We start from the raw sequence: 18,717 nt of genomic DNA on the forward strand, positions 1-18,717 counted from the left end.
ATGTACTGCGAGGAGGGGCCCGGACGGGGCACTGGATATACCCCGCTACGCGATTCAGTACCCCGCGCACGCTCACGCTGATAAGACCTTATTCTAATCACCCGTTTACTTGTCCACCTGATAGGAAGCGAGGCGCCGCGCCGCGTGTGCCGTCGCGTCACTTAGCGCGCGCGCGCGCGACACCTCTCAATCGCGAGACGAGAGACGAATTTCGTCCACGCGTGCCATGCACACGAGATCAGTGTCACGTAATGTTCCTCGTGTACATACGTATGTGTTGATCGCCGGGACAAAACCCTTTTCATCTCCCGCGTTTAGTGCGCGCTGATGTGCGAGACGCGACGTAATGTTTCGACGAAATACAGGTAGACAATTGTCCTCTTGCAAAACTTTATTTGGCACATAATTAGTGGTGTGAGTCGAGGATGTGTTCGCTTTGACAGACAACTGAGAACTAAACTTTACGGTTTAAGAGGGTCCTCGTTTAAAAAAATTGATTGAATTTCGTTGAAATGTTGATCAATGACGCAACGCGTTCCAATATCGGAAGTAGTGATTGGCGCGGTTTCTTATAGAAGAAGTAAAAGCAGAAAGGTTGACATATGACGCAATGATCCGCTATAGGATCATATTATATAGGATTAATTTTTTTATAGCTGATCCATGGATCGGAAATTCAGAAAAAGAGTTTTAGGAAAAAAGTAAGTGGGTCATGGGATCTAGACAGATAGCGGGACTAAGGTTCATTAAAATTTTAGTTTGGGCAACATTTGCTTGGAAAAACTGTTTTGCAAAAAAATTTTAGGAATAGAAATCGTAAATATGTGAGATAAGAATTGCGGCACGTAACAGCGCGTTGCATGCCCTCGGCGTCGTTTTCGCTCCTCCCGGAAGCATCGTGTAAACGATGATGAGCAGGTGCCAAGCACCTTCGGTGCCGCGGTTGTCCGTGTTCGAATTAATCGCCGCGCATGAAACGCTGGGCTTACTTATTGATCCCTAACAGATTTTCAAGTAACACATATATATCTGAGTCAAATAATAATTTATTTGTTTTAGTCTAGTTGATTATTGGAGAGGGATCATTGTTAAAATATAAAACACGTACTTTTCTCTCTCTCAAATCATTTCATGCAGATTGATATACATGCAAAGCAAGCTTGCAAATGTTTTAGAAATAATTTGCTATTCGTTTTTTAATACTTATAGTTGCAATTTTGATAATGCTTTAAGTAAATTCTTTCTACATTCAATATTCTATGTACACAGAGCGACCTAATCGAATCTCCATAACAACTGTAAATGTTAAGCAAAATAATGTAAATCATTATGCTAACTAAAAGTAGATAAAATCCGTATTTAAGTAGCCATATCCTGTCGATAACTGATAATCAGCTGACTACAGTTTATATATACAATTTAAAAAAGGTACTCGGGTACAGTTTGCAATCGTCAGATACATAATTTAACGATAAACGCCAGACGACAAACGAGTTTGGAAATAAAATTATTTTTTCATCGAGTTAAAATTATTCAAATAAAAAAATTCTGTAGAATCTTAAGTCTCACATTTAGCCAAATATTGGAAGTTCAAAATAATTGAGATGAGAATTTCATAACAATTATTCAAATTTACCGTGATATATTTTCTCTGACTTTCTCCGACGTCTTCAGACTGTTAATGATGTAGGTATACGTGACAAAAGTTTAAGAAGTTCAAATTTGATTATCGCGATATTCGTTGGATCACTTTATGTTTATGGAGTAAAATGAATTCGTTTTGAAAGTATGCGAAACACCGCGAACACTGCGTGTGTGACAACAATTCTTCCGCGAGAGATGTGTTGTGCACTCCACTGTGTCTGAGAAGTGACCAGCCGAAACACGAGTGATTCATAGAACGAGTCAATCCTATGCTCGACGATCGAACATCAAAAGGATTTTATGGAAATTGGATAATTTAATAGATACTATACGAAATGAGAAAGGTATGAAAGCCGAATTTAATCCCAGAAGACCGCGAGTAGAGAGTTCAAAGCAGGAATGGAGCAAGTCCATATAATTTTTAAGATTTACTATATATATGGAGGGGTTAAAGCCATAGTGGACACAGTCACTTTTTTTAACCTATTGAGTTAAGTTCATAGATGCAGTCTACACATGCAGATATGTTGAAAAAAGAAAAAAAGTGGTCAAAAAAATTGACTTACACCACTATGGCTTTAATTCCTCCATATATATATATATATATATATATATATATTTAAAACAATAAATTATACAATAATCCTATATCAATAATTTGGAATGCAAATTTTAAAATAACAAATTATAAACTTACTCTAATCTTGCTTAGAAAATTTTCAATTATTTTTACTACAAATACGTAAGATAGAATTAAAATGCATGAACAAGAGATAACTTCGTGACAAAATAGTCATAAATTAGCGAATTAATGTAACATATGTGTAGTATAGAGAACGCGATCCAGATGCGCGGCAATCACGATAATTGTTGGAATAAATGTCAACGCAAACACGAGATAACCGCATCGCTGCACATTGCCATTGAATACCACTTGCTATCTCGCATTTGCACGCGGTTACCCGCCGACGATGTTGCGTTATTAGCTGCACGCAATTGTTCCTGCTGCGAGAAAATACCCTGATGCCCACTGAGAAATTTGAAACAATAAGTAAATGCATTGCCGCGTGCATTTCAGAGTAAACGTTAACGCATGTTGCCTTCGTCTACAAAGAAAAGAAAATGCGATTTTCCTCAGAAACTATCGCGTTTATTTTTATCTAGAGCTTCTTTTCTTTAACAAACGGTAACTTTCCAACAGCGAAAACTATTTGTTTGATTTGTAACTTGAATTAAATGTAAAATATCAATTTACAAATTTTTTACGTATCTTGAATTGGTGTCAGACCAGATTTTAAAGAGAAGGTCGATAGAATCGTAAAATAAAAATTATCACGAAGTAATACTTATTAAATTTTATGTGTTTTACGTTTCAATAACAACAACAATTTATTGCTGTTATTGAAAGTTGATGGCGAGTTCGTGACATGGATAGCTAAATGCAAATAATGCGGTTTGGACATAACCACGCACGTAACGATGTGTTATTATACTAATGTTTCCCAGTGAGAGATCTCTGAAATTTCTGCAACAATTTCTATTAGGCCGTTGTGTCGCGTGCGTGTGAAGATGTAAAAAAACCATAAATACATATGTATAATCTCTAATTCTGTTTTCTTATCTTACTTATTTTGCCTCTGCACGCTTTGAAGCGTGTTCTCTCTTGAGAAAAATAAACCTAATTTACGTATAAACTAACATTTTATGATAATGCTACGTCTTAAGTAGTCATTGAAACTTTAGCTTAATGTGTAATCAGTTATTCTTAAAATATATAGTTATAAATTGCAAACATTTTAATAAATATTTTTAAATATAGACATATAAATGACGTATAAATGACTTTTACGACAACTTAAAACAATAAAAAACGCAACTTAATATATTTAAATTTATAAAACTTTTCAATAAACATATAAAAAAAATTTGAAGATTTATAAAAAAAATTACAAAAATTATTATGCTTTAATTACACATATATTCAATCTTGTCATAAAAAATATGTCACAAATATAATATAATACGCGTATAAATTATAACAGAGAACAAATAAACGCTCTCGATAAAATAAAAGTAGCTCAGCTTCCTTGTTCTCAGAATTGTCATTGTAGCAAGCATGTACGATAAGTTTATATTTGTTAAAAAACCACACGTTCAATCTCACATCATCTAACATTGAATATTAAACTGAATGAAGATATGCATATTTACCTTATATCTGTCTCATCGTTGTTTCTCTTTCAAAATGATATTGCTCTGATATTCTTTTTAATTTTATTACGTCTAATTTTATATAATCAAACTTCAAAATTCTTACAAACAAAATTTTTCGAAATCTTCTAATTCTTCTAATTCTGGTATTATACATCTTCATCTCGCGTACTGCAGAAGTGGACGCACTCGGTCCACTTCTCTGCCAATTGGGTAGCTTATTTTGTCTCCCAAACCGACTTTAAATTCGAAAAAGGGTACATTTCTCTATGTTTGTATTTGAACCATTCATTCCATTTTATATTATCTAACATCTGAAAACAACAAAATTCATTATTTTTAATGCTAAAAATATATGAATATACGAATATACACATTTACAAGAAAGGTGTTACCTCCTTTTGGTAATAAAAATATAAATACAAGTAACTTATGAAAAATGTTGAGTGTTTATACTATTAAATGCATATTTTATAAAATATAAGATTTTAGAAACGGTTCAAATTCGGAGGGCCTTAACATTTCTTCTAGATAATATAAGAGTATAGTGCCTCGTTCGAAAGGCACATATGCAATAGCGATATGAGGCGATAAATTCGCCGATAATTTGGGTAATAGGCATTTTAGCAAACCCATGGATTTTTTTATCTTAATAGTAAATCTATTTAAAATAACTGTTTCCATAAGCTTATATACTTATATCGTTTAACGATGCGATCGAGAAATCGCAAAATGCAGTTTATAATGGTTACCATTTGTAAATCATTATTTTCTATCAAATGCGGCGGATATAATAAAAAGGTAGACATTATACATAGATATTAATTTTTAACAGATGTCCATTTAAAACCTTAAAATATAATGCCTGTACAAGAAAAAATAAATGCTGTAATATAATATTGTTGCGCTCCGGAGTAACACAGACACTCGCGTTCGTGCGGCGCACTTCCGGTCTCGCGTAAAGAAAGGGACACTCTTTTACTTAAAAAATCTCGGGTTTATTTGAGAAATATACAAAAGAGGATTCGAGAGCAGGACCGTGCGGTTCGAATCTCTGGTAAAATCTGATAGGCGATGATTATAATCAATAAATCAAAAGAGTCCCGTTGTCAAGGGACGCGCTTCGGCTTGAAGCTTCCGCAGAGCAAAGCCAAGTTCAGCCCACGGGTAACGGGTGTCAGGGCACGGGCGCAACAATATCAATCTTTTAAATGCTTTAAATAATAAGTAAAATATATTTTTAAAATTGCTTTCGCGTAGCGATAAGAAGAAAAGAGACGAGGATCTAAGATTGGCCTGTTATTTCAAAGTTCCACGTTAACGGAGGGACCTCAAGGATACTCAATTATACGCGTACAGTTCGCATCCATTTTTTTCTACAGACGATTAATTTATGGAGCAATGCGGGAAGTCGGCGATAAACGAACGCCTTTCCATTCTTCGTGGTGCATATTTCCTCGTTCGGTACCCGCGCGAGCGCCCACGTTCGGCCGTCGCGGCCATTTCACGGCACGCACTTATTTACGTTAACGAGCCGTGTAACGAAACTCGTGTAGCGCATAATCCGACAATTCCCAGCCCAATTTGCCGCTAAACAAAACGCATTCCTCGCAACGCCACGTTCTGCGCTTCTGCACGCGCGCGCCCGTCGGCCCCGGCGCGGCGCGGCGTCCGAGATTTAACGAGGCCGCCGATCTTGCCGCAGAAATTCCCGATCCCTATCGTCCATGGGAAACAATAATAATTACTCGTCCCCCACCTGGTTACTATTAATTAGTGACTAATTACCCTCTTCGCAAACCGCCCTACGCGAACTGAGTAAACTGCCAACTGCTCGCAACTCGCGATGGGCATGAAAGGGGTTTAACGAACTTACTGGCGAACGAGCGTTTCCCTCTGTTTAACGCTCTTTTCCACGCTTTTCTTTGAAAAAAAATTCTTTGCTAATAATGTAGAGCATTAATATAGAGATTATATCGCATTTTAAGAAATTGACAAGCACTGATAAATAAAAACCGTGGTTGTGTAAATAAATTTTTCACATCTCAAATACTTTCTTTTCTGTAATTCGAGATTATATATATATTTTTTTATTATTTTAAATTGGTTGTTGGATATTTCTATGTCATATAGAACCGAAATAATTGCAGTCTTGCGTTGAAGATTATTCAAAATCTACATAAATCTTGTTCAAAATTTAAAAATTCTAAACAAATTTTCAAGCATTTAAATAACATCACATATTTTCTTCTGTCAAATTAAGAAAACTTTAATTACACGATTTTCATCCAGGATATTAATGGGCAGGGTTTGTTTGCAATCGCCGGCGATCGTCGCCATAACATTACTCAAGAAAGCGTCTATTGAGGCTATTGAATCAATATAGAAGCCGGTGATAACTTCCAATTGACTTTAGTTGCTTAGACACGTGCCTTTATTTGATTCTCGTTATTTGTCCACGACTTTTCACGGCCTTTGTTATCATTTCAGATGTAACGTTTCTCTCTTCAATATAAAAAAAGGGGATTTTTTTTTCATTAATAAGGATTATTTAGAAATCGCGATATGCTGAAATTGGTCGTACTCGTTTTAAACAAACTTGACCAAGGCGCATTTTCTAATTAGCGAAAATATGTGATCTCTCTAAAGAAATATTTACTCAGAAACTTTATGTTTTTCATTCCTGCAAGTCTCAGCTGAATCTTGTGAAAGCAGTCATTTTCCTGCTCGAAAGAAAGGCGGATATAAACGCTGGTATTTTTAACAACAGAAAACCGAACCGATCTCGTCTCGGTCTCGTAATACGGTCGCCCGTTCGCTAAACGCCGTCCGTCTCTTAACACGTGCACGCTAATGTGGTGTAAATTTGACGAAATCGCTAGTTGCTTCTAGAGAACTAGTCGTAAGGAGGTAAACACATCGTTCAATGCTCGACACATAAGAACAAGAATTCAAGGTGCGTTAAATAATATAGATACGTTAGATATATGTCTTGCATAAATTAATTGCCATGTTTTTATTGTGAAGAATTGTGTTTCAACCTGATTACTTATTAGGTACCTATAAGGAGCCTAGAAGCCTAAGTCGCCGGGAGTGGGTGAAACATTCGATATAGTTACAGCCTGTTACACACGATAACCTGAGAAACAATTATAGGATTTTGCGAGATTATATTTAGTCCTTTGAGGATTCACAATTATTAAAGATGTTATTTAATGTTACAAATTATAAAATAAAAAAAATGTCAGAAATAATAAAATAATAAAATAATAAAATAATAAAAATAATAAAATTTTACAAACTTTCAAAATCAAGATTGTCATGTTGCATTTCAACGATTCTTTGTTCAATACAAGATGCGTGACCGATCACCATGCTCAAAAGGCTGGTATACGTATAGGATTGGCTTTTGTTGTATTCGGGTTCATGCCGCATCCATCTCTCTGGCCTATACTTCTCTGGTTTTGGAAAATATTTCTGATCCAACGAGAGCAATGCGTGACACGCCGTAACGTTTGACTGATGACATGCAGAAAAAGGAGTCATTGAGAATGACATGAACAGATAGTTGAGGGTCACAAAGTTTTATTCATATATTATTTTTTATTAATTTTTTATTTATGTATTAATAAAATATTTATATTAATTGAGATAAATCTTAAGGGCTGTAATAGAAAAATGTAATAGAAAATTATACATACTCTTTTCGGTATCGTGTATATCCTCCTATAGTAACTTCCATAGTTCTTAAAATGCCACTGACAATGAGGAACAGTCGCATAGATTCTCTGACACAAGCATTTGAATATGGTGTACATGCTTTAGAATGTTTTTTGTTATTGGCGTATTTCTTTCAGGTAATACACGCATTGCTTCTTCTCGCAATTTTCTCTGTACCTTCACATTATTTGCGATATAATACGATATGGCTCCAGCTGCGTTACTAGTCTATATATAAATAACATTTTTTTTATTTTATGTATATATATATATTTTTTAATTTTAGTAATTCTATTAATTCTGCTGTAAGATTTCTTAATTTTATATAGCCTATTACGAATACATAAGTAACATGATTATATAATAATAACGCGAATTATCTAGATCGTTTTTATTGTTCACAGATATTGAATTAAAATCCATATATTTACCATGTTGGTATTAAATAATAATTCTACAGCTGCGTTACATGAGCCCTGTGTGGATCGATACTCAAAAGTTTGTCTATATAATATATACTGCGTTCTTTTCGATTCGTATTGTCTGTCTTCGAAAATCTTGTTGTTAAATAATTATAAATTTATATTATAAAGAGTTTATATAATATATTATAAACAAAAATTCGCGAAATTTTGCAAATAAATTTATAAACAATTATAAATGTCGATACTTACGCATTAATTGTATCCAAATTTGATTTCAATATCGCGAGAATAAATAAGTCAATATTTAAAGTTAACGCCGCCATTATAAATGTCTAATTATGCGTTTCTTGTGGCGTTTTCTAATTCAGTAATTGTGTAATGTGAGAATCTCGCGATATCGATTTCGAATCCGTATCGGATTCTTATTTTTCGGTGATAATATATAGAGCATTAATAAAGATATCCCAAACGCATGTATAGGAAATTGACACAAGTGCTGATAAATAAAAACCGTTTATATAAATTTTTCACATTTTAAATACTTTCTTTTCTGTAATTAGATTTTATATTTCTTATTATTAAAGTTTAGTATACGTTTACTCTTACCGACCTAACATATTACTTTCCCCACTGTGTCGGTATATTGCTATGTCAAATTATAATTCAAGCTTCATCTCCGCGCATTCAACCCTCGTTCCCCATCCACGTCTTAACGAGAGATCTGCGGCGAATAAGCGCATATGTATTTGAAATATTTCATAAAACTGCTTAATCAAGAGAGATCGACATACAGATGTCCATTAAATAATAAACATACAAATTAACTTAAATCACTTGATATAAATCAACTTAGTTGATAGTTATACGATATTTTGTTATAGTTATTAGCTGAGAGAACGTGCTTTCTCGTCTTTAATTCCGGACTAACTACAATGTCAATGACGTCGATACGAAATCTAATTATAATATATGACTAATTTATTGACTCGCTGTTAATCGATATCACTATGTTAAAGACGTCTGGTTATATTGAGAAGCAAATTAACGATCGGGATTTATTGCATTTCGCTATATTAACGTTGTATTAAAAATGCGCTATTTATCGATATATGCAATCGACAAATAGAACAAGCACTTTGATAACTAGAATACTAAAGCAAGATCCGTAACGCATTTATCTCGTCGGTATGTCCACCGCGCGCGTCTGCCTCCAATCTGCCGTATAACGTATTTTTTTAAGGATCGCGGCTCTTATCGACAGACATCGCGAATCTCGGCATGAAATCGGCCGTCTCTCTATAATAATACACTATCCAATTCACTTAATCGCAAATAATTACGGAGCCTCGCGCAACAACAACGGTAAAGCCGGCGTTTCGAGAGTACCTTATATATCGTGCGACTGTATAATTTCCGATTCAACCACCGATATCGTCGGTCATTACATGCCCTACGAACTATTCCGGGCTCCTCTACAATTTATATCGCGCAAAAATACACACCGGCGATTTTTCTTACGCCAAGATCATTCGTAACGTGTGCCTTATAGTTAGACATCTTTCCTGTTATCTCTATTTTTACTCTTTACGCAATACATATTCTATATAAAAATTAATTTGGGAAATTTTTCTAAAGAATAGAAAATGTACAATAAAATGAAAATTGTTACAAAAAATAAGAAGTAAATTTTCCGAAGAAATAACTTGTATTTTGTAATAAAATTGCGTGTTTGTTTTATATATAAAATTTTTCAAATATATATGTAATCAAACAATATAAAACTTTAAAAATATAAGTATAACAATTATATGCTATGTATATATTTACATTTTTAACATTTGATACTTCTCTATCGAATTTGAAAGAAAATAAAAATTTTATTAAGGTTATTAAATATTAATTAAAAAAGGAATACCTTATTACTCTCTCTATATCATAAGTCCTTCTTTGGATCCACTCTCCTTTTCTTCTGTTCCTGATTATCATAAAATAATTTATTAAAAAATATATCCGACGTTCTTATCTCATGCCTTTTTCCGCAGTATTGCGAAAAAAATTTTTAATATACAGCATCGTAGGCGTGTAAACATGCAGCGCGCTACAAAAGCGCATGCAAATGATTTATCTCCTTCTCACCCACGCTTTTAACCCTGACCCCGAGAATTGTCCTGCACGATGTGTCGCGGCGGTTATTCGTCACGGACATGATCGAGCTCTTACACAAAATCATTATCGTCATACGTTTTCTTCCCTATGATTACGCTTAATACGTTTATCGTTTACTACGACTGTAATTAATATATAATTAATTAAAAATGATACTTTTGAACAAAAAAAAGCAAAAAAAATATTTTTACGGAGTTAATCTTAAACGTTCAGGATCACTTTCGTTTTCATTATTTCACGCAGAATGATCCCGGAATAACGCGTCTTCGATGAGCTATGATTATTAATACGACATGCGATGCTGGACGATATTAAATGCGGAGAGTCGGTGCAAGTCGGTAACAGGGTGATTGCTGTCTTTGACCTTAATACACCGAGGTGCCGAGGCCAAAGACCTTGGCCATTGGATTTGGCTATATAATCGAAGTTGACGTCGGCGATTGCCTGATTCGGTATTGGTGCAACGGCGCAAGTGACTTTTACGAAAATTGCAAGCGACACTTCGGCGGAACCTTTGGCATACCTTGCGGATTGTAACGAGGCGGACGAGGTCGTCAATTTCGCGAAGAAAACTACCGTTTTCGGCGATCGTCACGTCGCACGTTATTATCTTAAAATTTTAAAATTTTAAAATAGGTTTAGTAGATACAGATAGTAGAAATTAAATCAACAATGATTAGCGAAAATCAAAACATATATATAAAGTAGAAAAGAAACCATTGTTATATAGTATTTACAGTTAAATCCATGCCTTGAAAAATTTGAGAAATATAATCTGATATTAAAATTTTCTCAGCTCTTAAATTATTCTTTAAGTTTTTTAAAACAGTTAACATTCTTGAAGTCAACGTGCAAGTTTTAACTTGTAACTTGTCCAAATCATATTGATATATCTTTTTAGAGATATTTTTAACTTACTTGATATTTCGACACTTAATATTTAAAAAATAAGGGTTCTATTTTATTAGGCTTTTAGTTTAACGTTCTTTCAAAAATATTAATATTCAACTGATTGAACAAGTAAAATGTTATTATACTCGACAATGCGATCTATCCCGACGAGAGATTCATTACTAGTCTCGGATTGCGCGCGCTGCTAAAACCGAACGCGCGAAACGCGAAACGGGTGTGTTATACAATTCTCCTCTAATCCCGCGTTTATTTCCGCTCGCGTGTTAGGTATCCTAACGAGATGCTAATCTGCATCGCGTGCCCGAGCATGAGAATACGCGTTCTTTATCGTGGCGGCGCCTATCATATATTTTCTAATGCGCGATGTTCGCGCGCCGCGGAAGAGCAAATAACAGCCTAATAATATAGCGACTCGGTACCGGCGATAGCCGGCTGCCATAAGTCACGGAACAATAGAGTTGGCATTTATTCATCTTTCTCTGTGTCTCTCTCTCTCTCTCTCTCTCTCTCTCGTTGAGCGTCCTAAGTTACGACGCCACGCGTTTTAACGAGTTGACCGCCGGAGTTCAGTATTATGTCTCACGGCGTATATAATCAACGGATTTAGTAATACCTCGCGCGCCGGACAGCACGCTTATATATAGGTATGTACATACAATTAGAATTTACGGGGCTCGATTAATCGTTGATAAAATTGAGAAATAATCAACTCTTTAGTCACGCTTGCGGATATTTGCCCGCGTCGTTGTTAGAGACCCCGCCGAACTGGTCACGGAATCTTGCCGTGCTCAGCCATCTTTCGACGCCAGGTTTGGATCTCGACGAACGGCGCCGTGGATGCGCAAACAATTCACGGATTATAACTGAGATTGGTCTTAGGCCAATATACATATATAAGAAAGGTTCTTTACTTGATTTTACCTAACATTTGCTTATTAGAGTGATCAATTAAATGAACAGGAAAACCACACGCTATACATTTTTTAGAACAAACAAATGCTACGTTTCGAGGGTGCGGCCCAAATCCCGATTCCACGTGTTAGATCCCAGCAACGATCGGAAACCGATTCCTCCGTAATACGTCCCATTGTATACGGTTCTCGATTGCGTCTCGCTCGAAAGTCGACACGCACACGTTGATTATAATCTTTCAACATAGTGATTTAGGCACCACTGGAGAAAAACGAACCAGCTTCGACGCGCCGCGCGCCGCGCCGTTAGTCACTCGCTCTCTCTCTCTCAGTTCGTCGCTCCTGGCGCGGCGTGCAAAGAATGCGCAGGATGCGCATGATTCATGTGAATACTGGCCCGTTAGTCAGGATCCAGTCCCGGGGTGATCCTCTTCCGGTACGGTGCGGTGCGGCTAGGCTCTCTCCACGAGATCGCACAATTTATTCGCAGAAACTATAACGCGTTATCTCTAAAGATAGACGAAGGATAGAGACGGGTCGATCACGCGCAGACTTTATGGATCCGAGAAGCTTGCAATCGCGGATGTGCAGCGCAGGATAATTAACGCGAATGCTAACGGTTATTTCGACCTCTTTTCGATCGAATCGTGTAAAATATCTATACAGTCGAGACGGCTTGGCGAAATAATCATTGAGAAACGAAGAAATTTTCATATATACATACATATATATATATATATATCAATCTGTTATAAAATAAAAAATATTTGTATTCAAGATTGAAGACTTTAATTTTAAAGTTTTAACTTTTTAAAAAAAATTTATATTTGTCCCGATATTATTAATAAATCCTGGAGTAATTTTATAAAAATGTTTGATAAATATCTATTAATTGATATATTTTTAGATTATATTCTATTTAAAAAAATGCACAAGAATAGCGATATGTTATTCATATGAGAAAAATAATTTTTAAAGACACGGCGTTATTGGTGGCCGCGGTGAAAAAAAATTCTTAAGAAGATTAGACGCTGTAAAACTTCAGGAAAACATATTCGTCTGCTCATTAGAGACAGATACGAATACGCGCTTTATAAGCTTCACGTCGAGTTCGTTAATTTGTAACCAGATTGGTGAGTATGACGATATGGGGGACATCAACATAATCCTTTGGGCAAACGAAATTACGATAGCGTGACAAACCTTGAAAAAATATGTCGACTTAATCACTTGAGCCAGACACGATGAAAACAGATCTCGATTAACTTTTCGATAAGAAACTTCGCGAAGTATTAACGGGAATAATATATAGTTGAAGCTGAACGAAATTGCATTATGTATCAGGATTATCATAAATTAAACGTTAATAACAATTGGAGATCATAATATGCAAATAAAATAAAATAAAAATTAAAAGTAGAAAAATATTATTTTCAGAAATATTAGAACAAAATTTAGAACAAAATAATATTTTGTTTTCCGACTTGGAAAAATAATTGAATATAAAATTATCACATTTTAAACTTAATTAATAAATTTCTATAAATAATATCTTCTATTTCACGAAGTTTTAATGTAAAATTGGCAAAAACGCAAGACTTTATTTGTATTTATTAAAAATCCTTATAAAAAGTATCCTGAACTTTTTTCTTACAAATCAGTTAACAAATGCGTATATCGCGAACATTTAAGTTTAAATAGACATAGGTCAATACGATGTCTATATGGCTAGATTAATAAAAAATTATCTTTTAATATAACAATATAAAAGAATGTCCATACGTGACAAAAAAAATTATTTCGATTACCGTGTGTGCATTAATTAGGTACATCTTCCAATATAATGCACTAAAAATTAGCTAAAAGGCTGAATGCCGACTTCATCGCAACCTTTTTTAATGATGTATCGCTCATGATTACAGTTCGTTCACGTATATACTCAATGACATATCGGTAAATTTCAGAGCTTCATTATAGCCTCGAGTAAGGTATTAGCTCTTAATTATTCAATACTTAATGCAAAGGATTAGCTGATTTCTATTTTATAACGTAATTTCATGCATCGAATAACCAGAACTTGATTATTGGACGCGAGAACTAGCTATAATAAATAGCGTCTAAATAAAGCGATATAGAAAAAGCGCCGATTTAACATTTGGTTTCGTTATAGAGCATGCACATTTGCTTTTCATAAGATAGATGCTTATAATGTTATACATATGTTATACTCTATAATAACAAAATAAATATATCCGCGATATTGTCACTAACAGTGGAAAGAATCAGCATATATGATTAAAAAAAACAAATTAAATAGAAACTTTTAAAAGAATAAGTGTTCCAAGATAATTATATTTTATCATCATTTCTATCATCGGAATTTTATTATTTAACCTTTAACTAGCACACGTTCGCGATCGAACGTTATCTGCACACGGCGGGGTGTTGTACACTTTGAACGTTGGGTACGGCGAAATGGAGGCTCCAATAGGCTTAAAAAAAATCAAGTACATACATTAAACACTGGAAAATTATACCCATTAGCCTAAACTATAAAATTTTTAGTTTTGAGGCTTCAAAAAAATTTTTGAAATAAATTTGTTATGAAAAAAAATTGTTATTAATTAATTTTATGCGAAATTCATAGATTATATAACCAATCGAAAAAGATGCCTAAACTTGACAAAATTTGTTTTGGGGTGTTTGACACCCCGCGTGTTAGTTAAGGGTTAAATATCAAGCTATATGTATTACATAATATATTAAATATTAACCAGCTATATATATATATATATATATATATATATATATATGTATAACGTATTCATTTGATTTTTACCTTGCATAATTTGGGTACTAACGCAGCAATTGATCTTTTTTAGAGTTTGCCGACATGTCATAATATTTTCCGGAACTTTTGAATTTTTATTTTAATTTAAAAAAATTTAAATTTTATTTAAATCGTATTTTTCTACAAACGAAAATATTTCATTCGGAGTCGATACGCCGGCTATTCACCTGCATCTATTTTACACTCATAACTCGTTCCGCTTATCTGATTGAATCTAACAGATTCAATCAAATAACTGGAAGATCTGCTGAATCACAGTAGTGATACCAGGTTCGGAGGGTTAGGTTACTCAACCACTAAGCAACCTTGAATTTTATTTTGTTTAGGTTTGTCTAGCTCGTAAAAATAGCAACGGTGACGACAGATTGCTACTAGTATAATTAAGAACAAATTTGCATTCGACGCGCAGACGCCAGACGCGCATTAATTTATATTAGATCTTTATTAATTACCCCTCTCCCTTGCAGCGAAAGAATTTTTTTATCTCTCTTCAACTCTTTTTCTACAAACATATACACATTATATTGAAATTTATTTAAATTTTCTGGATATTTTACTATAATAACTAATCTTCGAATTAATAAATAGAATGAATTGTGCCTCGATTAAATATTCTTGCCTTTCAAAGACGCAGCTAACGAGTTTCATTTGCAAGCCGATCATATATTTTCAAAATTATTCTCTTTGTACTATATCATTTATAATAAGCTATATAATATAATCATTTGACTTTTACTTTGCACAATATGTGCAATAATGCTGCAATCATTTCTCGCAACTTTTCAATTTTTATTATAAAATTTTTTTAAGACAAGCCAATACATATACCTTCAGAATGAAATAAGTGCAAAAAAAAATGCAAATTATAAGAAAAAAAAATATGCACATGTAACTTAATAATTTACAAATAAATGAGCGAAAGAAAGGGGAAGGTTACCGCACATTTCGTAGAAAAATTAATTATTAAAGCATAAATTGTTTACAATGCCCACGGTAACTCGCGCACTACGCGCAGGGTGATCAAGAATGTCCGGATCACATTTGCATAAGCGAGAACACATTCCCAATTCCCATAACAGCCGTCGTTTACACCAGGACATCAACCCAATGCCAATGGCACCGGTCACAACGCGCGCGCGATATGTCTAGGCGCCAAGCACGATAATATCGCGAAGGAGGAACACGAATACGCGTGCCGAGCCCATCGGGGCCATTAGATCGTACCTTACTCACAAAGTTAGCTATTATAATATGAAATAGCGGCAGAGGCGAGCACGACGCGTACGCGTATAGTGAAGACCGCAAATATAGCATACGGAGATGCGCTCGAGGTCCGCCATGCACGCTAGCCCACGCACAAAACACACGCAGGGTGTTTGAGCGCCAACATACACGGGTATTTAGTATATCTTCGTAATAATGCGTTATTGCAATCCGCACACGCAACGCTCGATCAGGCGACAAGCAGACATTTGCAAAATGGCTGCTCAACGGCACATACGAAACACGGGAAGTTTAGACGCGAACAGCACTCACAGGGTGGTCAAAGACTCACCAAAATGATATTTATAGTACAGAACATCCCTCTAATGATCGAGAAAGGTCCACTAGGGATCTCAAAAGATCCTTGACAGCGCGGCCAGATCTTTCTAAAGAGGCAACGGCCAGTTCAGAGGGGACATGCAGTGATCACGTGCACGCATGACAATTGCATCCACGACATAAATTCGCTGATTTATTAGAAATTATAGCAAAATGATATAAAATTGTACATGGCTCAATGCGGAAACACCACATGAATCGCCACATATCAAAATTCCCGGAGAACAGCACGATCGAGTTAGTACTGATTCCGAGAATCATGTGGTAATCACACGTGCACGCGGGTGTCCGTGTACAACATAAAATCCACAGTTATTGTAAAATTAATGAAAATTGTATATAGCACAATGCAGAATCACGGCACGAATCACCCCATATCAAAATTTCCCGAAAAAAGCACGATTTGAAAACCCAAGTATATAACTTTTACGGAGCACTCAAGACACATCCGTCTCTTTCCGTGTCTCTAACCAGTCTCTGAATTTCTTTATCTATTTCTTCTATTGCTGATGGATGTTCAGTTTTTAGGTCTTGCTCCACGATTTGTGTATCATATTTCGGAAAAACGTAATCACAAATTGTACATTTTACCGTGAGATAACGCCATGCCAAGTTTCTTCGTTTACCTACGTTGTCATGAGATATTTTATTAGCATAATATACGTGTACTTTTATATGTACATATACAGGGTAGGGCGCGAAATCGTAGTGCAAGTTAGATTAAGGTAATTTCTCGTACCAAAATAGGTCAAAATTGTAGAATATTTTTTTCTTCGTTATTAAAATAAATAATTTTAAAAATGTATCAAGTACGACTATGTTTCGACTAACGAACCTTGCTCTAGACATCGGTAATATCATGATTTATTTCCTATCAGTTCTATTATCTTGCTTAGCTATCAGTCTGCCAAGTTTACGCGATGGCAAGATTTAGCAATCGAGAGTATATTATATATATGATTCTTGCTTTAGAAACTTGTGGCGGTAACACATTCGCTATAGCTTGCTACCACAGACAACGTTAGTCGTATCCAATTCCGTTCCTCTATTCTTGCACCATGATGTAAATACATTGTTTATAAATTCTCTTCCGTTGTCACATCTTATTTTTACAACTTTGGAGTTCTATTTAGTTTCTACCTTCTTAACATACTCTTTTATTTTATCCGCTGCTTTATTTTTTGTTTTGAGCAAATACACCATAGTATAATGTGTATAGTCATCCAAAAGAGTGATAAAATATTTATGTCTATCCCAAGTGTCTGGAACCGATTGGACCACATAAGATCGGTGTGTACAATCTGAAGTGGCCTCTTAGCTCTTGCTCTTGAAGCATTAAACTTACTTGTTTGCTTCGCTTCCATACAAATTCTGCAAACTTTTTCCAGTTTATTTAGTTGTGTCAACGACAAGTCCATTCCTTTGCTTATCTTCAATAGACTCTTCATGCCCCGATAGCACCAATATCCTATAAATATTCATATAACGTCCATAGGCATTCTGGACATAATATGGACATCCATAGGATATGGTGTGCTGTCTGGGATTATCCAGTCCTATATGACCAAGTTTTCTGTGCCACATCTCAGCCACATCGCTTATCTCTTCTGATAAATAAGTCTTCACATTTCTATCTTCTTTCAATTTTACTTGATAAAGTTTATTCTTTGTTTTATAGCCTTTCAAAATCGTCTTCTTTCCGTAGTTTATATCAACTTCATTTCTTGTAAAAAGAACTTCACCTCCACTATCGGTAATTGATCGAACCGACAATAGATTTGTACTCAGCTCTGGAATATGCACAACCTCCTTCAACTTGTAATTAGTAAACTTTATCGATCCTGATCCTTTAGCTGTCATAGATTCGTTAATTTTAGCAACTCCTATTTTAGTTTTTATTTTTTTATAGTTTATTATATTCTCACATTTATTTGTCATATTAGATGTTGCTCCTGAATCAACAATCCATATAGATGTCTTATCTTCATCTTCATACTTTCTTATCTTTGACGTCAGAAAAGTTACTTTATCTTCATCTTCATTCTTCTTGTCTTTGTTTTTCCTAAAATAACATACCTTTTCAGTGTAATTATTCTTCTTACAAATACTGCATCCTTCTCCAGTCTTCGTCTCTTTTTTAATCCTGCCAAATTTTTCTACATGTCCTGTTCTATTGCATCAAAAACATCTTACCTGTTTTTCTCCATTGTTTGATTTTACTTTGCAATCTTTAGCGATATGTCCTATTTTGTTACACTTAAAGCATTTTCTTTCT

At 34.8% G+C, this 18,717-nt stretch overlaps 1 protein-coding gene and 1 long non-coding RNA gene across 5 annotated transcripts in view; both read right to left on the minus strand.

Moving 5' to 3' along the window:
• The window catches only part of LOC143893441 (cytochrome P450 27C1-like), a 363,376-nt gene that overhangs the window by 115,919 nt on the left and 228,740 nt on the right, over positions 1 to 18,717 (minus strand). The window contains exons 1-4 of one of the 4 annotated variants that reach the window (XR_013255795.1): positions 8,007 to 8,132; positions 7,557 to 7,803; positions 7,158 to 7,374; positions 3,856 to 4,169 (exon numbers count right to left, since the gene is read on the minus strand). The exons of 2 other annotated variants lie outside the window; for them this stretch is intronic. Coding sequence is in view for 1 of the 2 variants with exons in the window: in XM_077398822.1 (XP_077254948.1) it covers positions 6,981 to 6,994; positions 7,158 to 7,374; positions 7,557 to 7,673 (348 nt within the window). In the remaining variant the exon portion in view is untranslated. Of the gene's footprint in view, positions 1 to 3,855; positions 4,170 to 6,864; positions 6,995 to 7,157; positions 7,375 to 7,556; positions 7,804 to 8,006; positions 8,133 to 18,717 lie in introns of those variants that run through there. One more of the 4 variants, XM_077398822.1, reaches the window with a different exon arrangement.
• On the minus strand, positions 8,147 to 10,498 carry LOC143893443 (uncharacterized). Its single transcript, XR_013255798.1, has 3 exons — positions 9,916 to 10,498; positions 8,611 to 8,721; positions 8,147 to 8,496 (listed from the first exon to the last, which is right to left on the minus strand). It is a non-coding gene; the product is annotated as an uncharacterized LOC143893443 (long non-coding RNA).

The sequence above is a fragment of the Temnothorax americanus genome, unplaced genomic scaffold (genome assembly GCF_048541705.1).
Source record: "Temnothorax americanus isolate GAGA-0224 unplaced genomic scaffold, ASM4854170v1 Scaffold12, whole genome shotgun sequence".
Taxonomy (NCBI): Eukaryota; Metazoa; Arthropoda; class Insecta; order Hymenoptera; family Formicidae; genus Temnothorax; species Temnothorax americanus.